This window comes from Arachis hypogaea, chromosome 1, assembly GCF_003086295.3.
Source record: "Arachis hypogaea cultivar Tifrunner chromosome 1, arahy.Tifrunner.gnm2.J5K5, whole genome shotgun sequence".
NCBI classification, from domain to species: domain Eukaryota; kingdom Viridiplantae; phylum Streptophyta; class Magnoliopsida; order Fabales; family Fabaceae; genus Arachis; species Arachis hypogaea.
The window spans coordinates 104,803,787-104,828,569 of NC_092036.1; the positions used below are offsets into that span (position 1 = coordinate 104,803,787).

Consider the following 24,783-nt stretch of genomic DNA (forward strand, 5'->3'; position numbering starts at 1 on the left):
TAAAGTGCAAGAAGAAGATGAAAAGTTAGTACACATTTGAGTGCTGATGTAATTTTTGAGATAGAGATAATATTAAAATTGAAATGAGATAAATAAAGAACATCATGAAGAATTAAAGATAGTGAAAATTAAACAATGCCTTTATAAGAAATAGTAATTTGAAAACCATTTTGGTAAATGAATAATAATAGGAGAAATTTATGTGTAATAAATAAACTAAGACAAATTTGATGCAATGTGATCTGTGACACTAGAATTAATGATCTAAGTGTTTAAGAATGAATCTCGATTTGAAAATTTGTTAACAATAGAAAAAGTACTTAAAAAACAAAGATAATGAGTAATTGAATTTGACAAAAACCTAAGTTGGTTTGAAGGATGAGTTTTTTTTATTGGAAGAAAGTGTCATGAAAAAAAGTGTTTGACTGATAAAAGGTTTAAAAGAGGCTCTTGATAAAGTTGTTGGCGTGCCATTTCTCCTTGATCTAGGATAGAGTAGGGAGACAGTTCAATAATTCGAAAAAGATTGCTTTGAGTTAAATTAGAAGGTTGATTATTCATAGTGGGAGGGGAGGTTGAAGGGATTTTAGGATCTGAATTGATTGGTTTATTTATGGATGTTAGCAGCACTCAAGAGGAGTTCTGGTACCATAATAAAATTGTGAAAGAATAAGAAAAAAAAGAAAAGATGAAAATTTTTTATTGATTGTTAATTAATTGAATTATGAAGGTAAAATTAAATATATATAGAGTATTGTTTACGAATGATAAAATAAAGATAAGATAAGATAATAAATACTAAAATTATAAATTTGCAACTAAATTTATATATTTTATTAGGTTAAATTTGTGGATTGCGAGACTTTTTTATTATAAGATGAAAGAATAGTTTGATACAATTAAAAATATTAAAGTAAGACAGTAAATAATAATTTTTTTTTAAACTCAAACAACATCAGTTTGGCTCAAAATAGGTAAAGTCACAAACTCACGAATTTAAATGAGTTCATTCAAGTCAACTCGAATTCAATTAAATCTATATAAAAATAAATTTGAGACCAAATCAACTTGATTCCATTTCTTGAAAATATAAATTTAGAAAATTCCACGAGCTAACTCTAAAATTTTCAACAAGAAACATCAGTTTTCAAGAGAAAATCCGAGTGAAGGAGTGATGGTGGCTAAAGTAAAAAACAAAAGGAAAAAAGAGGTTTTCCTGAGGAGAAATACATGTTGATTTTTACGATTTAATGCCACCGCAGTGTTCAGGTGCTGAGCCAATGAAAAATAACGAGCAACTGTGGCATCGACTTAAGAAGGGGAAAAAAAAAGGATAACTAGCCAAAATATTCAAGCGGTGCACACGCAGCAAAAATTTTAAAAGATTTACTTGCTTTTTGGTTTTTGGAGGGGTCGTGGGAAGACTGGAGAGGATTGATATGAAAATATCTTCCGAAGTAGTGGTATCACTGCAAAAAAAAGAGAGATTTATATAAAAATAAATAAGCCAGCATGGCTTGTATAACAATAAGAATAGAGAAATAAATAAAATAACAAAATACTAGTTATAACAATTAGAGTTAATTTCGTTTTGGTGTCCGAAAATGGGAAGGCCGGTGGGTACAGCGGAGAAGACACACGAAAGAAAGAAACAAAATTAAAATTGCAATTAGAAAACCCTCTTTGGTTGTTGTTCTTCCACTGAGACTAAAGTCTGAAGCTGAAGCTTGGTCTTCATGAAACAGAAAGAGAAAGAGCATTGAAAAGAAAATAAACGAAACGACGTGTCGATTTAGTCGACGGAGGAAATTATGGCTGAGAAGGCGGAGGTGCAGCTCAAGGAGCTGGGATCCAAGCTTGACACCCTTCCTTCCTCCAAAGACGTTCTTATCAAGCTCTTGAAGGTACCTTCCCCATTCCGATTCCCTCTTCTCGCAATTCAATCTCTTTAGGCGGCTTCCTTATTTCTCGTTAATTATTATTTATTTATATATAATTATAATTATAATTATTAGCTCAAATGCCTTCGATATCGGTGGGCTTAGTCCAAATTTAACGCTTCTCTTCTTCATGGTCATGAAGTTTGTTTGAAAGTGGGAATATGGCATCTGCTTTATTTCAACGGTGTTTCCTGCAACTGGGAAACGAGAAGTGCAATTAGTTGGTTTGAATTTGCTATATATTAGTTGAGGCTTGTCTTAATGTCGAGTAAGCTTGTGAAGAATCTTGCGACTTCTTAGGTTAATGCTTGAGTGGTAGGAAAGGTGTAAGGTGCTCCAGTATTGTGTGCTAAATCAAGGGAAATTGCTGAATTGACTGACCATTATAATGATCTTGTGCTCTGATTCTAATAAGTTTAATATATTCGGGATGTGAAGAAAACTGGGCAGCAATGGATAAAGATGCTGAAAATTGCAACTTAAGTTTGTGGATGTGAATGTAATAAGTCCATGTATGCGGAAAAGGGAGAAATTGGGGTTATTTTTAAAATGCTGTTGTGCTTGAAAGTTTGTTTACTTGAGATGGATTATGGCATAAAGAAACAGCAAGATGAAGAGAGAAACATATATTGGACTGTGATTGGTGAATGAGGGATTGTTGAAGTTTCATATGTTACCGTTGAAGTTTATATAGATGTAGTCTTACAAACGTAGTTTTTGCTAGAAAGTTAATATGCCCTTTTTGTGTTGTCAACTGCTGTTCCCCTTCTCACTTTTCTCTCCCTCTTACTTGTAGCAAGCAAGTACATGCCTTGCTGAGTTGGATCAGTCACCTTCGGTTTCAACATTGGAGTCAATGAAGCCCTTTTTTAATGCAATTGTTAAGCCAGAATTGCTGAAGCACCAAGATAAAGATGTCAAGCTTCTAGTTGCAACCTGTGTGTGTGAAATAACTCGAATCACTGCCCCTGAAGCTCCTTATAGTGATGATATTCTAAAGGTACCTTCCCTTCTCTAATACCCTATAATCATGAATCATCTTCTCATTTACAACTTGAAAGTACAATTGTTTCCCGTTTAGTTTCAGCTGAAGTTTAAAAAGAAATTGGAAAATAATTACCGTTATCCTTTGTCCTACCTAATCTTGGAAAGATCTCTTTACAGGAAACCTTTCACTTGATTGTGGGCACTTTCAGAGGTCTAAGCGACACTAATGGTCCTTCCTTTGGCCGAAGAGTTGTTATATTGGAGACTCTTGCAAAATATAGATCTTGTGTTGTAATGTTAGATCTTGAATGTGATGATCTTGTGAATGAAATGTTCAGTACTTTCTTTGCTGTTGCCAGGTTAGTTTATCATAAAATCTGCCAAGTGGTTAATTGCGTGATATGCTTGTTTATAATAAAACCTTTAATTATTTTTTTGATTAAACATTCTCTTTGGGTTATGAGTCTTGCATGAATATTTTGTTTCATGCTCAGAGATGATCATCCAGAAAGTGTACTGTCCTCCATGCAAACTATAATGGTGGTTCTCTTAGAAGAGAGTGAGGATATCCGCGACGATCTTTTATCTATTATATTGTCTTCATTAGGTCATGAAAAAAAAGTAAGTACTTTATGTAATTTCTTTCTCCTGTTAAAGGCAGATATTAAGAAACTATATTTAAGAAATTTTAATTCCAGGATGGTACTATGGCTGCAAGGAAGCTTGCTATGAATGTCATACAGCAATGCATAGGAAAACTTGAACCCAGCATTAAACAGTTTTTGCTATCGCTAATGTCCGGAGATGACAAGCTGGTGAACAGTCAAGTTGAATATCACGGTGTTATCTATGACCTATATTGCTGTGCTCCTCAGATGCTATCTGGAGTTCTCCCTTACGTGACGGGGGAGCTACTGGTGAGTAGTGATTTATTACCTTGACACTGTCTTTTTAAACAGATTATCATTTATTTACAAGTTCCTTATTGCTCTATGAAGTGTTTCCGTTGTGAAATTTTATTTTATTTTTTTATCTTTTTGTGCTTTGTGGAGGTTCTAGCTTTGAAATGTTTAAACTTGTTATATCAGAGTCATTACTGGAGCTTTTTTTCACCCTAATTAATCTAGTTCATGACATTAACAGAATTGTTTATTCTTGCGTGTCATCTTGATGTCCGGATTCTCACATGTAATTTGATAATTTGTAGACTGACCAGCTGGAAACCCGTTTGAAAGCAGTGAATTTGGTTGGCAACATAATTACTCTTCCTGGATCTTCCTTTCCTGAAGCATTTCAGCCTATATTTTTAGAATTTTTGAAGAGGTTGGCTGATAGAGTTGTTGAGGTTCGCATGTCTGTCCTTGAGCATGTTAAGAAAAGTTTGTTGTCCAATCCTTCTAGAGCTGAATCTCCTCAAATATTATGTGAGTGCATTAAGCACACCACCATTCTTTTACTATAGTATCAATACTATTATTGTTGTTGTTGCTATTGTTGTCTATATGTACTGATTGTATTTGGGTCAAACTTAGCTTCCCTATGTGAGCGGCTACTGGATTTTGATGAAAATGTCCGAAAGCAAGTTGTGGCTGTTATCTGTGATGTAGCATGTCATTCACCGAATGCAGTTCCAATTGAAACTGTGAAACTTGTTGCAGAACGTCTTCGTGACAAATCTGTATGTATAGATTTATGTGTCTATTTTTGTTTTTGTTTCCTTCTTAATTCATTGTTTGATGATTTCAACTAAGGTATCTTGATCCTTATTTTGTTTTGCATTTGCAGCTACTTGTTAAAAGGTACACATTGGAGAGATTGGCTGACATGTATAAAATTATTTGTGAGAAGCGCTCTGACAATGTCAATCTTAATGAATATAACTGGATTGTTGGGAAGATCCTTAGATGTTTCTATGATAAAGATTTCAGGTGAAACACTTGTGCTTTTAATTCTTCATCTCTATCATCATGTGAATCAAAATTTATTCCTTTTTATACATTGGTTATACTTGTAGTTGTACTGATACCAGTAACACTCATATCTTGAGTTTCTATTTTCTTGTTATAATATTTAGTAATTATGATTTTGAAGATTTCTTCTTGTATTTGGGCACACTCTATTTTTCTGTTACATTTGATCAATGATTTCCCTGTTATTGCTTTCTTCCCCTATTTGGTTTGGTTTTATGTTATTTCTTTCATAGAGTTGGGGGTGTTCAGGATCAATGACTTCCATGTTGTTTCCCTCTTCTCCTTTTTGGTTTGGTTTTCTGTTATTTCTTTTCATTTAGTTACTGGTGTTATAGTTGTTGGTCTCTCTCTCTCTCTCACTCTCTTTTTTCCTTTCTCCTACATTCTGCAGGTCAGATATAATTGAATCTGTTCTGTGTGGGTCCCTGTTTCCTGCAGAGTTTTCAGTCAGTGAACATGTTAAGCAATGGATTGGGATTTTTTCTTTATTTGATAAAGTTGAGGTCAAGGCTTTTGAAAAGATGCTGGAACAGAAAAGCAGGTAAGATTGGTTGACCTTTGTGAAGGCTTGTACTGCACCTGGCATCCTGATATCAGTATGTAAATCAAATTTTAGTTTTAACAGAATCTCTTTGGTAGCAGGTTACAACAAGAGATGCAGAAGTATCTATCTCTGAGGCGGACAAGTCAGGTATGTGACTTTGGAACTTTTCAAAGGGAAATTGATGGGCAGAAAGGATTGACTCTTATTTAAACGCAGGGTAAAGATGTTCCCATGGTCCAAAAAAAGATTTTGTTCTGTTTCCGAGTGATGTCTCGTTCATTTATTGACCCTATAAAGGCTGAAGAAAGTTTCCAGATTCTTCATCAATTAAAAGATGCTAATATCTGGAAGATTTTGACAAATCTTGTGGATCCAAATACTAGCATTGACCAAGCTCGTGTTTACCAGGTAAATAGTCTATAACTTACAGATACTGACGGTTTCAGAGATATTTATTTTTATAAACATGTTAAAACTGTTTGGCCATTAATCGTTGAACATAGAACTACTAAATATTTGAAGGCAGTATTCAATTCCTCTGATATATTTCATCCGCTGGCTTCATGAATTTGAGGGGTTATTTTTTATCCCTTTGCCATTGGCATCTTCGTTTGCTACCATACATTGCACTGCCAAATGCTAATTACTGTGCCTTTCTGGTGCTTTTTGGCAATAATCCTCATTAATTTTCTCATTCACTCTTCCAGTTAATTGTAGCCATTTTTAACATTATAATTGAGCATGAATCACAGTTTGATCATAATTTAATGTTTTTATCAACTGATGCTAGGACAAGTCAAACTGCTGTTTTACCAACTAGATTAAAGTAAATTTAAGTCCAACATTTTAATGAATTTACAACTTGATGCTTGTATATCTGTCTCTAGGACTGCTTTTCTCTAGCCAGTAAGAATGCTTTTTCTAGGTCGAGACCGATTGAACTGCATAGATGTCATTGCTGTAGTTATTCAAACCAGTATAGTTTCTTTTCCTTGTGTGTAAAGAAAGAAACTCTAGCTTGTAATTTGTTATGTGTTGATTTAAAGTATTTATTTATGTATTTTTGTTTGCAGGGTGATTTGCTCAAAATTCTTGGTGAGAAGCATCGCCTCTATGAATTTCTGAGTACTTTTTCTGTGAAGTGCTCCTATATGCTTTTCAACAAGGAGCATGTAAAAGCAATTCTTTCAGAAACAGCTGCTCAAAAATCTGCTGAGTGTGCTCAGCATACACTATCTTGCATGAATATACTGGTGGTAAGAACACAGCTTCTTGGTGTCCTTGATTAAATTTAGTTCTTGAACATTATTTGATGTCTTTGGGTGTGATTTATATTTAAATAGTTGTTAACTGGCGTCAAAATATTTTCAAAATTGCAAGGTTTATTTCCATAAGATTACTGAACAAAGTTGTGAGACATGAAAATTAAAAAGTCAGCATTATCCCTCCCTTTTTGCGTTTCTTGTTCTTCTTCTTCTTCGTTAACTACACTCATTGTAAACTGCAGATGATTGCTCGTGTCAGTCCATTTCTTCTTACTGGCAGTGAGGAGGAGCTAGTGAATTTACTCAAGAAAAATGATGATTTGATTAAAGAGGGTGCTTTGCGTGTGTTAGCCAAGGCTGGTGCTACTATTCGTGAACAACTTGCAGTTACTTCAAGGTTCTCCTGTTAAGGTTGTTAAAGTTTTAAACCAAACTTTTCACATAATTTTCTTACCATCTCTTTATTTCTTCCAGTTCTGTAGAGCTTATATTGGAGAGACTATGTTTAGAAGGTAGTCGAAGACAGGCCAAGTTAGCTGTCTATGCACTGGCTGCAATATCAAAGGATGACAGCCACAAACCTCTCTCTGTTCTATACAAGGTTTATATGGTTAATTCATTGATTATAAATATACTCATGTTTTATAATATTCTGATTCTTTCCCACCTTATATACAGAAACTTGTAGATATGCTGCAACAGAAACAACATCTGCCTGCAGTGCTGCAATCTCTGGGATGTATTGCTCAGACCGCAATATCTATCTTTGAAACTAGAGAGGGTGAAGTCAAAGAATTTATTATAGACAAGATTCTGAGATGTGATAGTGTAAGCCTTTGGTGTCCCTCTGAATGGTGTGCTTTTTAATGGAACAAGCATTGAAATAATTGATTTTCATACAAACACATCTTTCTCTGTTTCAGAAAGAAGATCGCACGAGAGAATCTTGGGATGATAGAAGTGATATTTGTATGTTGAAGGTTGGTATGAAGAATAGTCTTTTGCTATTGGAGATACTTAGGATAGCTTTTTGTGCTCTGTAATTTGATATATTGAATATGTTTGTAAGTTTGGTTCTTTTTTAATAATTTATACTCTATGTTACCCTTTTTTTACTTTCTTTGCTACAGATATACGGCATTAAAACCTTAGTACAGAGCTACTTGCCAGTTAAAGATGCCCATGCTCGTCCTGATATAGATGGTCTTTTGGATATACTTAGGAACATCCTATCTCATGGTGAAATTTCAAGAGAGCTACAGTCCAGGTTTTATAAGCTTCAGAGTTGTATATATACACATTTAAGTTAGTTCAAATTGAATTGTGGGTTCAAATACTGGGTATTCATTGATGCTCTCTTGCAGTTCAGTTGATAAGGCCCATTTAAAGCTTGCTGCTGCAAAAGCAGTTCTTCGTTTATCAAGGCTGTGGGATCATAAGATACCTGTTAATCTATTCCACCTAACTCTAAGGGTATCAGAGGTGAGCTCCTTTTTCTGTGTAGTTAATCTTTTTCATGAACGTTTGTGTGTGTTTTTTTTCCTTCCCCACCTAATTATTATGAAGATTCAAGACTACTACTACCATATTTGTAAACAGTAATTCATTTATTGAAGTTTTCATTTCAATGTAGAAATATTTGTTTCTCTTTCTGTTTTGACTCTTGCAGATCAACTTCCATCAAGCTAGGAAGATTTTCTTAAGTAAAGTTCACCAATATATAAAAGAACATCTTTTGGATGCCAAATATGCGTGTGCTTTTTTGTTCAACCTATTTAGATCTAAGCCAGAGGACTTTGTCGAGGTAATAAATTCTGTCTTTTGTAATTTTCAAGTTTTAGGTAAATTGTTGATAAATAATGCCTTCTTTGCAATTTTAAGTTTTCCTAGCTTTGACGTCAACTTTGTGTTTTTATGATGACTTGTCTCTGTTAATGCAGGATAAACAGAACCTGGCTGATATTATTCAAATGCTACACCAAGCAAAGACACGACAGCCTTCTGTGCAATCAGATGCAAACTCCTCAACAACTTATCCCGAAGGCATCCTTCCGCACCTAGTTCATGCACTTGCTCACAATTCATGTCCAAATGTTGATGAGTGCAAGGATGTTGGAGCATATGATAATATATACCGGTACTACTTTACCCAAATAAGAAATTTGAGCTGGATGAGTATTTATATACTCTTCAAAAAGGGTGTGAGAAGATTCTAGAGATCTGGAAAAAGGGGGGAATAGGGCAGCTTGGATGTTATGGTATTTCATATACGTTTTGTCCTGTGCAAATCAACTTGTGGCTTACTAATGCCTGTATTGCTAATATTTGGTTCTCTTCTGTTTGAATTTGAAAGATAAGAAGAAAGCCATGTGTATTGAATTTATGTCTTCAAAAGTTTTTCCTTTTTGCATATTGAGCTGCACTTGTTCTTTTTTGGCTCTGATGCTTACATTACATGTCTATGTTTTTGCTGATTTGTTTTGTATTTAGCAAATATTTAGATGCGTATGTGGTGTTGAATTCAAATATGGTTAGGAATGGAACTTGGGTTCAGTAGCTAGGAATTATTTTTTAAAATACTTGAGAGATGGAGTATGTTATGTTGCATATGCTTATTGCTAGTGTTTCAAATGTTCAGGCAGCTGCACTTAGTTATGTCAATGATACTGCAAAAATATGTAGATGCCAAGTCAGAAGCAATGACTGACAAAGAGAATGAAGCAATATCTACCATCACCTCTATTCTTGAGAATATCAAGTGTTCTGAAGATATAGTTGATTCGTCAAAATCAAAGGTTGAGGACAAATATAGTTTAACTTTTGACCATTAAAACTAGTAAAAGCCCAAGTGATAAGGGAGTGTAATCTTACATTTCTGATAAATGAATGTCCAGAATTCTCATGCAATATGTGACGTTGCGTTAGCAATAACAAAGCAATTGGTGCCAAAGGTTGTTGATTCACAAGGATTTTCCCCTTCAGTTCCTCTACCTCCAATGCTGTACAAAGCATCTGACAAAGAAGGAGATGAAACCGTGGTATGCTTTCTTTGGATCTTTTTTTTTTTTAAAGAAAAATAAAGGTTCTCCTTCCAGTATGCTAAGTTATTTCATATGGAATTAATGCTTAGTAATGCAACTGAATTCATCTGGCAGGTAAGTGAAGTGAAAACCTGGTTGGCTGATGAAAGTGTCTTGACTCACTTTGAATCTCTTGAACTAGAAGTGGTAAGTGTGATGCAAAGTTTATGTCAACTTCTAGTGCTTTTCACTCTGGACCATGTGGTTATGCTTTTGCATGTCAGGTTCCATCTGAGTCTGCTGATAATGAAACTTCAAAGGACAACGAACAAGATGAAACTGACATGCCTCTGGGAAAGATGTTGAAGCGCATAAAAGCTCAGGCAACAAGTGGCAAAAAGGTGAAAAGGAGTAAGAATGTTACAGCTGAAGTGGAAGATGCTGAAAATGATGATGATATCTTAACTCCAGTCAAACAAAATAACTTGGATAAATCAGGTGTATCTACCAATTTTGAACCTAGTAATGGTCATGAACATTCTTTGAGTAAGAATGAACTGAAGAATTCAGAGTATTCATCATCAAGTAAAAAACGAAAAGCTGGAGAAACTACACCTATCTCATCATCTAAGAGTAGGCGGTCATCTACCTCTAAGACTTCTCAAAGAGTATTAGGAGAAGACTTTCCTGAAGCTGAATTAATGTTGAGTGCAGGAGTTGAGCCTGATGGAAAAAACAAAAGTAAGCAGAGAAAAATGGTCAAAGGCAGTGACAAAGACTTGTTAGTCTCCTCATTAAAACGAAAAAATAAGCACTCTGATAGCTATCATAATGATGAGTCTGACGAACCTGATGATCATGAAATGAAGGTGCAGTCTTGTGGTCAAGTACATTTATGCTGATGTGGAATCTAATTTATCTACATTGTAGACTTAAGCCTTCTTTTTTATTTTTCCTTTTCCCCTCTGTTGCAGAGTTCCCATAGTTTTAAACGAAGTAATAAGATGTCAAATACAGCAGGGTCTACAAAAAAGGTGAAACGAAAAACTACAGCAGGATTGTCCATGGTAAATACTATATACAGGATTTTAGTTGATGTTGTAATGGTTTGCATTTTAATATTACCCTATGCAATGTGTGTATCTTAAATGACACGCACACAGTTATTATTTGTATTCTTGCAAGTCTCTTTATTCAGATCGTTTGATTTGATATATTATCTACAGTGCACAATGAAGGAAGATGAAATTGATACTGAAGATCTAATTGGTTGCAGAATTAAAGTTTGGTGGCCCTCGGATAAGAAGTAAGTGCTTATGATTATAAGATCATGATGTAGAAGCAAAACAAATTATTGATGTCAATATATCTCTCAAATGTTTGTTTTGCATTTTCAATTCGTTTGGATACTGCAATAAATATTTGCATCTGGCTATCCACCTGACATACTCAATATCTTCCTCGTTGGAACCCTGGAGACATTGCTTGTTAGAGTTTTCTTCATCTCTGCCACATTCCAATTGAAGTCTTTATGATGGTATATTGATGGTCTGCAGGTTTTATGGAGGCACTGTTAAGTCTTATGACTCACTAAAAGGAAAGCATGTGGTATGCTGAACTTACCTAATTTAATTATATGATGCCAAAAACTGCCTTTTCTTCTCCCCCTCTGCTTTCTGCTGTTTAATTCTAATACAAATTCCCTGTCTCACATCTTGTTGAAGATATTATATGATGATGGTGATGTGGAAATACTCCGTTTGGAAAAAGAGCGGTGGGAGCTCATTGACAAGGGTCGCAAGACTTCAAAGGTGGGTTTTCCTTTTGTGCTGTTCCTACCTTTCACCGACTTGTTTCCAATATTTTTTGTTTCCATTTAAAGACATTAATTATATTTAAAATCTGAATATCTGATGCACTTTTTACTTTTTCCCCCCCTCCAGAAGTTCAAACCCTCTTCGCTTGAAGTGTAAGTATTCCTTTACAAGTTAGTTTTTATTTCGGTTCTATCTGCATGAATTAGATGTTTTAATGTGTATGAATTATGAGAATGATCATAATATCTTAGAAAATGAAAAGGCCAAGTACGTGTTAATCTATTTTAATTTGTGTGCTGACTTCCGCCACCCCCTCTCTTCTTTTTTCTTTTTAATTTGTTTTATAGGTCTGGGTTCAAACATAAAGGTCCAAACATAAGGTCCGATAAAAGAACAAAAAAAAGGTGAGTGTAAATAACTGATATCTTTTTGCACATTTGTGATTCTTTCATTTATTTATTTTTTAACGCTTCAATCATTATCTTTGTCCTGTAGTATAATTGGTAAACAATCTCCGAAAAAGCCTGTAAGACGTGAGCAACTACATGCGTTGAAAAGTAATTTCCATGAGGAGAATGTAAAAAATTCTTCTGAAGTATCAAATCCTGAAGAAACTACTAGTGAGATGGACTCAGGTACTGCGTCTTAAATGAGGCCTATGTGTTTGTGTCTTAGAGTTCAGACTAATCACGTTTAATTATGTATGTATATCAAGAAAATTCAGTTGATTGATTCATCGTTTAGGCTGGAATGAAACCTGGTAATTGTATTCTACTTTCAATGTATTTGTATTTCTAGTGTCTCATGAAATTTCTTTTGAAGATGGTTCAGAAAAGGAACTGGCTGAAGTGTCTGATGAAATCATAACAAAAAAGAACGAGTCTAAGAAGAAAGCAACATCAACTTCAAGAGGAAGGAGGCTTCAGAAAAAGAAGAGCTGGAGTCATTTAGAGGAATCAGATGAGGAGAAGCAGGATTATGGCGAAAGGCTTTCTGATGACAATGTGAGCATCCCACAAGGTGGTCAAGACGACATTGATGGTGAAGAAAGAGAAGTGGAGCAATCAAGTGAAGCTTCAAAAGAAAATGATCATGGAGAAGAAGAATCAGATTCTGAAGGGCACCAGGATAACAGCAATGTGGGAGGTAGTCCTATACAAATGGAGAAATCACATATATCATCAAGCCTTGATGGTGCCGGGGTTGCTGAGATTTCTGATGATGAAGCTCCTTTGGTAAATGATTTATCCTTTCCAGTACTTATAACCCTTTTCTTTATTGCATGTTCTAAGCTCATCAATGAGTTTGTCTGGTGCAGAGCAAATGGAAACATCGGAAGACAACGTCAGGGAAAAAACGGTGAGCATTGTAGCAAATATGGACAGCAGCACCAGCAGCAGCAACAGAGGTGACAGGTTTCAACAAGAATGAAGATGACCTCCAACTTGGATGATGGATATCATAGTTATTATTAACACACCATAAAATATAAATGTGCTTAGCATGCCTGGTGATTACTGGTTAATGGCCATGGCAATTTTATACAATGTAAAAAGAAAATATTTAGGGCGCATCTAGGTTCATTAGGAGTAAGTTCATGCTAAATGAGATGACCTTTGTTTTTGGTACACTGCTAAATGATCTTGTATTAGGCCGAGGAAGTTATAGGTTTAGCTTTAGCATATGATTCATTACCGACTCTGGCTATCAACAATGTGTACAGCTATACCTATACGTGCTGGATAATTATGTTTGCATCTTTAGCATCTTTATGTTTTTGCTTAATTTTTATAATGAAATATTTAAACGAAAGAAATTTAATTAATGAAATTGAAAACGGAGTATTTAAGTGAGAGTATACCAAGTAATTAATAAACGTTTTGTTCTTTGTTAAGAACTGAAGTCCTTCTCAGGACGAAATAAATTAAGGACGCATTTGGAGTGAGTGAACTAATTTATACATGATATACGATATAGAACACATTTTTCACTAGTAAATTGTGCATTTCAAAATAGACTGATAAGAAATGATTAAAATGCAAGAACGAATGTTGAGTATCAATATTTGTTAGTGAAGTGACACGCTCTCTTCCAGTTTCCGTGACAGCAGATCACCGAGGAAGTTTGGTCAATGGTCAACCCGCGGTGTCTAGGTGGAATGACAAGCAAGCTTCACGTGGTGACTTTGGACGAGGATGTTCCATTAGCACTTGCTTCTTTATATAGTTTTGTGTTACTCTCCACTCATTCTGTTGAGTTTTCCATTGCTTCTGTTGTCGGTGTTCACTTGCTGGTTTCTTTTTTTTTGTTCTAGTTGTGTTCTTGTTGCTCTATAATTAAAATTAATGGGTGAAGGGTTGAGGCTACTGAAAATCACAGTTGTGCGAGGGAAAACATTAGTGATCCGGGATTTCAAGAGCAGTGATCCTTATGTTGTGGTCAAGCTTGGCAATCAGGTATATCCTTTTTTTTGTTTTAACTAATATCATATCAACACTAATCAACATACTTTAATCTCAGATCAGAATGTTAGTATGATTCATCTAACTGTGTATCAGACAGCAAAGACCAGGGTCATCAATAGCTGCTTGAATCCTGTTTGGAATGAAGAGCTAAATTTCACTCTCACTGAACCATTGGGATTGCTCAATTTGGTGAGCTGAGTTTCTTGATATTTGTTTTGCTCTTCTTAAATAATGAAACTTCCTAATATAGTGTAAACTAACTAACAAGTTGGTCTTGTATGAATAGGAGGTATTTGATAAAGATGTTTGGAAGGCTGATGACAAGATGGGAAAATCATACCTGAACCTTCAGCCATTGGTGTCTGCAGCTAGATTGAGGGACATTTTGGGGAGTTCATGTGGTGAAACAGCACTGAGGAAGGTGATGCCAGAGAGAGATAACTGTCTTGTCCGTGAAAGCATCATCAACAATAATGTGAATGGAGAGGTGGTGCAGAATGTTTGGTTAAGGCTTGATGGAGTTGAGTCTGGGGAGCTTGAATTGACCATCAAGTTGATCACTCGTGTTGCCTCTTAGTAGCTTTAGACCTTAGTGTATTTATTTATCTATTCTTATTATATAAATAAAAGTTAATATCTGTTATAAATATATTTTTTTGGTAGCTTTAAACCTTTAGTTAAGAGTTGGGTTCTTGGTTAAGAGTTAGACCCTTAATTATAAATAGCCATTCTCATGTTTTTTAATGCATACAATCAATACTAGAATTACTTATCATACTCTTTATTCTCTCTCCTCCTTCTCTCAAATCTTAATTCTTATTTTTGTAACACATTATGAGTACGAATTTTACTCCAAGATTAAGTAATTATCTCCCCTCACTACTCACTTTATTTTCCTTACTACTCATTTTATTTTCTCCCCTTTTCTTAAACATAATTGTCAATTTTTTTTATATATACATTCACGTTTATATATATATATATATATACCACACATAAATAACTATTTTTATCATTTTTTTTATAAATACATTTTTTCTTTTTTCTTTTGTTTTAATTCGTATAAAGATTTTTGAAGTTTTATTGAACAAATCTCCAGAAAATTATTTTATGCTTTAGGCACTTTGAGTCATTCAGGAACTTTTATATAATTTTTTTTATCAATTGAGTCGTATAAATAGGATGTAACAACATCCATTAGGTGCATGTCAAGCTTTTCATGCACAGCTAAACTAATCATATATCTTAATGTTAATTGAGTCCACTAGGAGAATATGTTTTCACATAGTTAATACCAAATTTTTGTGAGAACCCTTGTAGTACTAGTCGTGCTTTGTATCTTTCTATTCTATTTTTTTCATTCCGTTTGCGCACAAAAATTCACTTGTATCCCACTAGTTCTATACATTCAGGGGTTTTGATTATAAGATTAAAAACTTCACATTTTCTAAGTGAAGTTAATTCAGCGTGAATTGTGTCTTTCCATTTTGACATTTTGGCCAATCATCTCTCTGTCTGCATTCTTTGACATATTTTGGTTCATGATCCTCATCTTACTTTACTATTTCTACAACAATATTATAAGCAAAAATGTTGTCGACAACAGTATTCTTTCGATCCTATATTTTTTCGGTAGTGACATAACTTATCGAGATCTCTTCATTTTCAACTACCTGAACCTCTTCAGAGGTTTCATCAATAATTATGTCTTCGGATCCCCTTTGAGTATTTTTCTCCATATTGTGACCATCATGATTGATTATCTCTCTCTTTTTTTTGGGAATTTTTATCCTTAAAACCGATTGGTCTTCACGCTTTAAGCGTGGATTGCTTTCATTTGTACTACTTCCAAAATACTTATTTTTATTGATGCATTTACAACTACAATGTAAGATTTTGTTACTCTCTTTAGGTCAGTAAATGCGTCTGACAATTAGTTTGTAATATTTTGTAAATGAATTAACCTTTGTACTTCTATTTCACATTGTCTAGTGCGAGGATCTAAATGTAATAACGACAATGTATTATAAGTAATTTCCTTTTTCAACAGCTTATTTTTTCTCCCTAATTTGGAAAAGTTATTTTATCCAAAATGGCAATCAGAATATCTTGTCTTAAATAAATCACCTGTCGTGGGTTCAAGATGTTTTATAATGAACTATGCTAAGGAGACAATTAAGAATCTTAACAATGTGTACAATGGATTGGTTATTTAGTCTAATAAGGGTAAAAAATAAAAATTATTCTACAAATTACCTTAAATCCAAAAACCTTCGTTCATTTATTTCAAAAATAACCATCCAAATCCTAAATTATAAACAATTTCACTCCCAAATCGCTCTTCCTCCCTAGCCAGTAGCCACTCCTGTAGCCCCCTCTCCTGTCACTATCGTAGGATTGTCATCAAACAACTATCCACGTAGTTATTGAAATAATCACCTGGCTACCTAGTGAAATGACTATCTAACATTTGTTAATTGTATATACTTAAGCTGAAACAAACAAAATAACCATCCAATTAAGAATTAAAATAATCATCTACATACCTAGTAAATTGAACATTCAACACATTTACAAGGTGAAAAGAGTTTATGGCAACTAGATTGTGAAAGAGAACATAATTAAATCAGAGGTGTTAAAGAAGAGAAAAAAAAAAGGTTAAAAAATGCATTGCTTGATATATTTGCTATCAACATTGCCAAGGTTATCAAACTCGCGAGTCTAAGTAAACTCATGGAACTAACTTAGACTCGACTCGTGAGTTAAAACTCTATATATATATATATATATATATATAAAATATACTCATTTAAAATTAACAATATCAAATTTAAAGCACATAATAAACTAAAGTAGTAGATACACTATAACAAGTATTTTAGAACACAAGTTCAAATCCCTTACAATTATATTTATGCAATTAGTACAACATACAACGTACACAACTAAAAGTTCTAAACTTCTAATAAAATTAAATTGAACTCCTCCAATATCTTTATCTTTCATGACATCAATAACATCTTCATCAAAATCTTCATTTATCATTTTCTTTAAGCAATATTTTCAAACATTTGGTACCTAAATAAAAAATATCAAATAATCAAATTACCAAAGTTGTCCCTAAATAAACACTATGTCCCTATTTTCGTTATCAACTATAAGTTGTTCTTAATTGTTAATTTTCTATGTTATCCCTAGATAACAACCATGAACATTGAAGTTGAACCATAATCAAAGCACTGTAATTTACTAACTGCCTAAATTTTCAAACTACATAAAAGACAAGTAATAAAATTTAGAAAAAAAAAAAGACTTGAATGGAACAAATGCACAACAGCTAGCTGCGAGCCTGGGATGGCCGGCAAAGAACCAGCACGAAACCGAGTAGAGATGCAGCACAATTGTGCTCATGTAGTGCAGAGATGGAGTCACGCTGCAGACGCAAAGAATGAGAAATGGTGAGCAACAGCAAAGCACAATAGAGATAAGAGATACGAGCCAACAATGACAACGTAACGGAGTTATGCACGAACGGTGCACGAACAAACCACGGTAGCGCGACGAACTGTAGAGTCATAGAGGACACGATAATAGTGGCAATGAGATGAACGAGACAACGTGGTGGATGGCAAAGGCTCCTTGTGCATCGAAGCAAAACCTAGCTATAGTAAGAAGCAGAGCACTGAGAGGAGAGAGTAGAGATCGACGTACAACTGTTTTAGGACAGAGTAGAGAGCGACGTACGACTGTTCTGGGACACAAGCAATCATCGGTGAATGGTGATGAAGATTGAAGTGTGAGAAAACGACAAAGAGGGAGAGAATTGAGAGAAGAGTGATTAGGAATTTAGTCATTTAAGGTTACGTATTACTGGGTTAGCATAAATGTTATAATATTATTCCTTTTTTTTTTGCCCAAATGACGTCATTTTTGGCCAAAATCGACACCCAAAGCAAACTCGTAAACTCGCTCTTAAACTCGTGATTTTGACCGAGTTTACATGAGTTCACCTGAGTCTACCCGAGTCTACTAAAAAACGAATTTATGTTCGAGTTAACTCGACTCCACTATCTAAACTCATAAACTCATACGAATTTACGAGTTAACTCGAGAGTTTGACAACAATGAACATTGCTGATGAGTGAAGATATTGACAAGAACTGACACGTTAATTCCATCCAAACTGATCCGTAAAAGAAAACTATATTATATTAGAAGAAAAGAAAAACAAACAAGAAAAATTGAAGGAAGCATGCATACATAATGTTGTATGGTGTAAATTGTTGTAAAATGATTTTTCTAATAGCTTACTATACATTTCTCTCTATGACAAAATTCTCTAACTGAAATCGAAAAAAAAAAGTTAAAAATGCATAAATGGTCATGTTTACTATGCAAGAGAACAAAATAAGTACTACTTCTTCATTGAACTTGAACTTAGAACAAGAAATCCGGCAACTGCCAGGGCTGCACAAACACCGCAATGGGGGCTGCTAGGGTCACTCTTTGTGGGCGAAAGAAGTGCTCAAGAAGTGCTCAGACGTCCGCGGCAAGCACTCTTGCGTCAACGGGTGCTCTAGGTGGCGGCGGCTTGTGTTTCTTGCGGCGACGGACCAGTGAGAATGGAAGAGAATAGGAGAGACGAAGCGAACACACATGCGGAGAGGGAAGCAGGTTTGTTCTCTCTACAATTCGAAATCCTAGTTTTTTTTTTTAATTCAAAAACGGTAATTGTTGGTAATTAATTAAATTAATTTAATTATTATATGCTCTTAATTTTCTTTTTATTCCTATTGTATACATTGTACACTAAAATTAATATTTCTCTATATTTTTTCTTTTATAATTGACGGACATAACCAACATATATCCTTAATCCTTTTTGGGGTCCTGTCTTTGTGCATTGTGGTGGAGTAATTGGGACATAAATTGCACATTTAAATACTTTAAGATGAGTAATATTTGACTCCTAACCACAACCTAATTGTAAAGGAGAGAATTCTAAGTAGAAATTAACCATTTAAAAAGAACATGTTTTTATAAGTGTTAGAGATATAATCATTAATATTGCCTTCTCCCATTAGCTTAAGCTTTTGGGATGAGTAGTTTCATAACTTGGTATTAGAACTCTATGTTCGAATAGTTTGATTCTTAAGCCTATACAAAATCAAACAAACTCAGAAAGAGACTCTTGTTCGAGGAGGAATGTTAGAAATATAAATTAGTTTAAGCTTTTGGGATGAGTGGTTTCATAACAACAAAAACGTCTAATAACAATAAAAACTAAAAAAAAAAACAAATACAAAAATAAAAATAACAAATAAAAATATAATTTTATATAATTTCAATATAAAAAAAATTATATTACAAAATTTTTTAAATAATATAATAATTATTAAAATATATTTTCTATTATCATTAATTTATCATTCTGCACATCATACAGGTACCAATCTAGTTTATTGGTAATGATTAATGCCATCATATATAGATGCATATGCCAATGTAATTTATTATCTAATTTATAAATGAAAGTGTTCTGCTTCATGCTTATAATTTATGCCATGTGGTAATGGGATAGTAATAAAAAGATAAAAAGATAAAATTGATAAAAAAAAATTACCAGCCAAAAGTCCAAAGCAAACAGAAAATGAATAAAAATAATAATTAAAAGAGGTTGCCTTACGTGCCTAAAATTTAATCCATAAGAATAGGATCAAAGAAAGGAAAGTGTATACTGTATACTGTATACTACTGTGGAAAAAAAAAAAAGATGAGGAAGTGGGTCCCTTTCACAATAACATATAATAATTGCCGTATTTAGTTTCCCAACGTAATTCGCTTTTCCTTCGTTTGATCTGAGCTACTTTGCTTGGCTTCTCAAAGTCTCGCGCCTCTGTTCTAAGTTCTAACATCGACCTTCTTCAATTCTGTTTCCTTCTTGTTCTGACTGTGAGTTTCCTCTGCAACCGTAACTGTAACAGTAATTTTAACTATGTGATGGTTCTTGTGACATAACAATAACATATCATTTTTGTTGTCAAAAGGTTATTTTTTATATTTCCGGAAGCACCCCATGTCGCCAAAATCCCGAGGTATGTCTCTCTCTTGTTAAATTTTGAGACGCCAATCATTAATTTATACAAATTTCAATTTTGAGATCAGTTGGTGCTTCTCTCTACTTCCTTAGCTTGCTGAATTTTAGAAACTTAAGATGGATTCCCTCTGAAGGGAAGTACAGTTGATGAATGAGAACAGCATGAAGCCTCTCTAATCAGTGAATTTAACTCCGCTTTAACTCAGTCTCGGTGCATATGTGTGTGTGCTTTTTTTGTTACAGATGTTTGTATTGTTGGTGTTGCAAGGACTCCAATGGGGGATCTACTTGGCAACCTATCATCTTTATCAGCAACACAACTAGGCTCAATTGTTATTAAGGGTAATGATCAATGTGCTTTGTCCAATTTTTTTTGTTGTGTGGGGGTGGGGGTGGGGGTGGGGGTGATGGGGGAGTGTTCTTATTAATTATGGAAAGGGTTTAGCTAACATGTACCCTTACCATTAGTAGAAAGTTTTAAATGTTTTTGTTTAATGCGTGCAAAATAAATGCATTGGAAACTTAAATTTTTTATATTTTCAATGAAAACTTTCGTAATTTGTAAACTTAACATCAGATACATAAACCCTTATGGAGTCAAATACTTGATCTTCTTGTGTTTTATGTTGTCATGTAAATATATGCAGCTGCTCTCAAGAGAGCAAATGTTGATCCATCCCTTGTGCAAGAAGTGTTTTTTGGGAATGTTCTTAGTGCAAATTTAGGACAAGCTCCTGCCCGACAAGCCGCCTTAGGGGCAGGCATACCTACTTCTGTAATCTGCACGACTATTAACAAGGTGTGTTCATCGGGGATGAAAGGTACATCTTTTAGTGGGTTTGGAAGGCTATTCATACTCCAATATATGATTTATTAGCGGGTATGTGATGAAATCATGGTCCTGTGTTTTTTGTTGCAGCTACCATGCTTGCAGCACAGACCATAGAATTGGGTAGAAATGATGTTGTTGTGGCTGGTGGTATGGAAAGCATGTCAAATGCGCCTAAGTACATTGTAGAAGCAAGGTTTCCTTTTCATTCATAAATTGCCAAAATTATACACTTTGCCGTGTTCAAATGATTTTCTTGTGGTGTTTCAGTAGATACTTTATCCCACCTAGTTTCACCTACTAAGTTGCTTGCATTTTATGCTGGGTTTTTCTTGTATATATTGCACTTGTAATACAGGAAGGGGTCTCGGTATGGACATGATACGATCATTGATGGTATGATCAAAGATGGCCTTTGGGATGTCTATAATGACTTTGGCATGGGAGTTTGTGCAGAAGTATGTGCAGATCAGCATGTCATAACAAGAGATGAGCAGGTTGTGTAATATATTTCATGCTATGCTTATATATTTCTTTATTATATCGATTTGAGAAGCTTTACCTTCTTGCCAAATGACATTACTCTATCCCTTGGAATATATTATTTCAACTCATTGAAAACCTTAGTTGAATCAAGTATTCATCTTGCTATTCTTTTTTTCTATGTATATCTGTTAGGACTCGTATGCCATTCAAAGCTTTGAGAGAGGAATAGCTGCTCAGAATGCTGGTCATTTTTCTTGGGAGATAGTTCCGGTGTGATTATGATTTCTGCCTGCACTGAACTGTTGATAACTTATGCGGTAATATTTATGTAATTCTGATTTAAGACTTTGGTCTCCTACAGGTTGAAGTTTCTGGTGGAAGAGGGAAACCTTCTAGAATAGTTGATAAAGATGAAGGATTGGGGAAGGTAAGCAGATAACAGTATGTAATTACATGTGTTAACTTATCTCTATAGGACATAGTGGTAGATATTAGGATTACATTGTGATGCCATGTGTATGCACATCTAGAGTATAATGTACTAACCAGAGTTACTGATAAAGGAGAGTTTATTAGAATTTAGAGTTTCTTTCACTTTACTCTTTTTTTTTTTCTTTTTTATTTTGTGGTATCTTCTGCCTCTATTGGTATAACTAGAGAAATTTGTCACCAAATTCACGTCAGTTCCGTAATAAAAAAAAAATCTGTATCTGTTGTTGATTTTTGGAAGGCAAGGGGAATTTTTTCAGTTCATTGTTATTTTTGTTTTCAGTGTTATCTCAGCATCTAGCCTTTTGGTACCGCCAAGGTTAAGGTTCTCCTGAACACCCTAAAATTAAGCTCTGTTAATATGGTATCATACACTGGTTAATGTTGGTGTGCTTACTTCTGTTATTTAGTTCAGAAGTTCTTCTGACTTTTTATGGTTCGCAGTTTACTTGATTCATGGTCTTTCTGACTTGCTTGGCATTGGATTATGGTGGAGACTGGTGCATTTTGATTAATATCTATATTATTGTTCTTGTGGCTAGTTTGATGCTGCAAAGTTAAAGAAGCTTAGAGCAAACTTCAAGCCGAATGGTGGTACTGTGACTGCTGGCAATGCTTCTAGCATAAGGTCCGTCTCTTCCACCATGTCGCTCTAAACTTCATACATGTCTCTTTGCTTATCTGTTATATGTGCTCTAAATCTAGAGTGCATTCTTTATTCTTATGTGAATTCATGGGAATAGTTCCATGCATCATTGCAAGAAATTCGATTAGTTTTAATCATACCATTCTAGAAAACACTGATATAGCAATCACGAGGTTGTGAAGTGCATGCCCTTTTATTGATAATGAACTGGTTTATGGATTTGACTAGTGATGGTGCTGCTGCAATAGTGCTAGTGAGTGAAGAGAAAGCACGTGAGCTCGGATTGCATGTAATAGCTAAGATAAGAGGATTCGCAGATGCGGCTCAGGTCTTGTGACTGATTATTCTAAACTGTTTTGATCTTGATAAATATGATCATGTAGAGCTGAATCAAAATGATCCTTACAGGAACCTGAATTATTTACAACTGCTCCTGCCCTTGCAATACCAAAAGCTATATCAAATGCTGGTCTGGAGGCTTCTCAAATTGATTATTATGAAATAAATGAAGCTTTTTCTGTAAGGAATACAGCACCCTTTACTCATTTATTCTTATTTCCTTTATCTTTTGTTGTTCTAATTTCTTCTATACAGGTTGTGTCTCTTGCAAATCAGAAGCTTCTTCGTCTTAGTCCTGTGAGTGTTCATGTGACTAAACTAGTTCTTTGCACATTAATCTGACATTTTCTTTTGGCTAGCATGGCTGCTTCTCCAATTTGATTCCTTCATTCTGCCCCATTACATGACTAAATATTGTATATAATTCATGCATTTCTTATTAAATGCAGGACAAACTTAATGTACATGGTGGAGCTGTATCATTAGGCCACCCACTGGGTTGCAGCGGGGCTCGAATCCTAGTTACATTAATAGGGGTAAATTGCAATCTTGGTTACTCTAAGCATCTTATTCCTTCACCCTTGCATACTTTTGCATGTATATGAACCAACTTGGGTTCGGCTGTTTAGGTATTGAGACAAAAGAATGGGAGGTATGGCGTTGCTGGCATCTGCAATGGCGGAGGCGGGGCATCTGCACTTGTCCTTGAGCTCATGTAAGCACTTTTTTTCTTTGGTTAAGCTTTAGCCAAGCTTAACATACTTTACAGTGTAGTTGGTCCTTGTTTTTAATTAATGTAGCTTATAAAGTTATAACTGTAATTGCTGGTGAATTATTCAGGGGCCTTAAAGCCTTATGCTCAAATATGATGCTTAAATATGGTTTAAGATGATAAATGTGGCTTAAATAAAGGGCAGAAGATAATCCTTGTGGAACAATGAGGTTTATACATAAAAGAATGGAAATATTGTCAATGAAATTGAACAATCTTAATTCCTGTAAGTTGTAACAATCTGTCTCAACTATCTTGGTATGTATTCTGATGAATAATTAAACATATGTTTGCTTATTATTAATCAAGAAATCCCCAATAATTGAGGATTTTTGCAATTTGCAGGCCATCAGCCAGGTTGGGGCATTCTAAATTATGATCTTGGTCTCCTCACATACTGCTTCACAACACTTCTGTAGCAATTTTTTTTCTTTGATCGAGGAATAATGTAATAAGTTCAATTAGAGAAATAAATGGAAGTATTAGCTAAGCATCACATTTTTCTTTCTTGGATTCATCTCCTTCTATTCATATATCTTCTAACACTATTATTGGTTCAGCTTTCAATGGCATTCAGTTTCTTCCATAATAATTTGGTTTGGGGATTCTTTGAGCATGACTTGCATGCCTTCCCCTTCTTGTTTATAGTGTTTATTCTATGGAAAAAGATTTTTTGTTAAAAAAAATTCACTATTGTGCTATTCATTATAAACTTACGTTATGACTTTTGAGAGATTTTGGTAATTTTATGGCAGCAGATCAGATTCAAAGGGGACAAATAATTAAAAAAAAGGAAATGCAAAAAGAAAGGAAAAGAAGAAAATAAGGAAGGCATAAGGAGTTATTAAGATGTGGAGTTATTCATTGTGAAACATGAATTGATTTAATTTGTTTTATGAAAATTAGCAAATTTAATACGAGGAGTATCAGAATGAGTTGAATAAGAAAGATGGTACCAATAGGGAAGCTAACGTAAGTACAAATAACTATTTGACATAATCTTTTTCCTAAGAAGTGAGATGCCTTAAAATATTATAGGTATTATTTTTTATATATATTTTGTTTTAATATTAAAAGTGATTGATAAGAAGAGAAATTTTTTCATACAAAAAAAAAT

The 24,783-nt window shown here is 34.3% G+C and overlaps 3 protein-coding genes across 8 annotated transcripts; all 3 read left to right on the top strand.

Annotated features, from left to right (window-relative positions):
* Nucleotides 1–1,363: 1,363 nt before the first annotated feature.
* On the top strand, nt 1,364–13,300 carry LOC112706464 (sister chromatid cohesion protein PDS5 homolog A). 4 transcript variants are annotated; one of them, XM_072201829.1, is made up of 34 exons: nt 1,522–1,904; nt 2,737–2,940; nt 3,105–3,286; nt 3,422–3,548; nt 3,626–3,844; nt 4,135–4,351; nt 4,460–4,605; nt 4,713–4,855; nt 5,289–5,438; nt 5,540–5,588; nt 5,658–5,849; nt 6,515–6,697; nt 6,949–7,103; nt 7,181–7,307; nt 7,385–7,534; nt 7,630–7,686; nt 7,837–7,973; nt 8,071–8,188; nt 8,376–8,510; nt 8,647–8,843; nt 9,345–9,501; nt 9,601–9,744; nt 9,862–9,933; nt 10,011–10,359; nt 10,441–10,595; nt 10,701–10,793; nt 10,953–11,032; nt 11,283–11,334; nt 11,451–11,537; nt 11,670–11,695; nt 11,891–11,947; nt 12,039–12,178; nt 12,366–12,778; nt 12,862–13,300. In XM_072201829.1, the coding sequence occupies exons 1-34, from the start codon at nt 1,812–1,814 to the stop codon at nt 12,904–12,906; spliced, it is 4,851 nt and encodes a 1,616-aa protein (XP_072057930.1). In that variant the 5' UTR covers nt 1,522–1,811; the 3' UTR covers nt 12,907–13,300. The 4 variants fall into 4 exon arrangements, with proteins under 4 accessions (XP_025613567.1, XP_072057929.1, XP_072057930.1 ...); XM_072201830.1 differs by having other exon boundaries at nt 1,530–1,904; nt 12,375–12,778; XM_025757782.2 differs by having other exon boundaries at nt 1,364–1,904; nt 10,011–10,595.
* A 479-nt stretch (nt 13,301–13,779) lies between these two features.
* LOC112706495 (protein C2-DOMAIN ABA-RELATED 11) lies at nt 13,780–14,785 on the top strand. Of its 3 annotated transcripts, none has more exons than XM_025757834.3 (3): nt 13,780–13,999; nt 14,069–14,197; nt 14,295–14,785. In XM_025757834.3, the coding sequence occupies exons 1-3, from the start codon at nt 13,889–13,891 to the stop codon at nt 14,583–14,585; spliced, it is 531 nt and encodes a 176-aa protein (XP_025613619.1). In that variant the 5' UTR covers nt 13,780–13,888; the 3' UTR covers nt 14,586–14,785. The 3 variants fall into 3 exon arrangements, with proteins under 3 accessions (XP_025613619.1, XP_025613625.1, XP_025613633.1); XM_025757840.3 differs by having other exon boundaries at nt 13,785–13,999; nt 14,102–14,197; XM_025757848.2 differs by having other exon boundaries at nt 13,793–13,999; nt 14,064–14,197.
* Nucleotides 14,786–19,786: 5,001 nt separating this feature from the next.
* LOC112706491 (acetyl-CoA acetyltransferase 1) lies at nt 19,787–24,255 on the top strand. Its single transcript, XM_025757819.3, has 15 exons — nt 19,787–19,960; nt 20,056–20,103; nt 20,349–20,447; nt 20,753–20,926; nt 21,025–21,130; nt 21,293–21,431; nt 21,613–21,690; nt 21,782–21,847; nt 22,452–22,537; nt 22,784–22,883; nt 22,964–23,074; nt 23,150–23,191; nt 23,344–23,430; nt 23,524–23,609; nt 24,012–24,255. The coding sequence occupies exons 2-15, from the start codon at nt 20,085–20,087 to the stop codon at nt 24,043–24,045; spliced, it is 1,227 nt and encodes a 408-aa protein (XP_025613604.1). The 5' UTR covers nt 19,787–19,960; nt 20,056–20,084; the 3' UTR covers nt 24,046–24,255.
* The last annotated feature ends 528 nt before the right edge of the window (nt 24,256–24,783 follow it).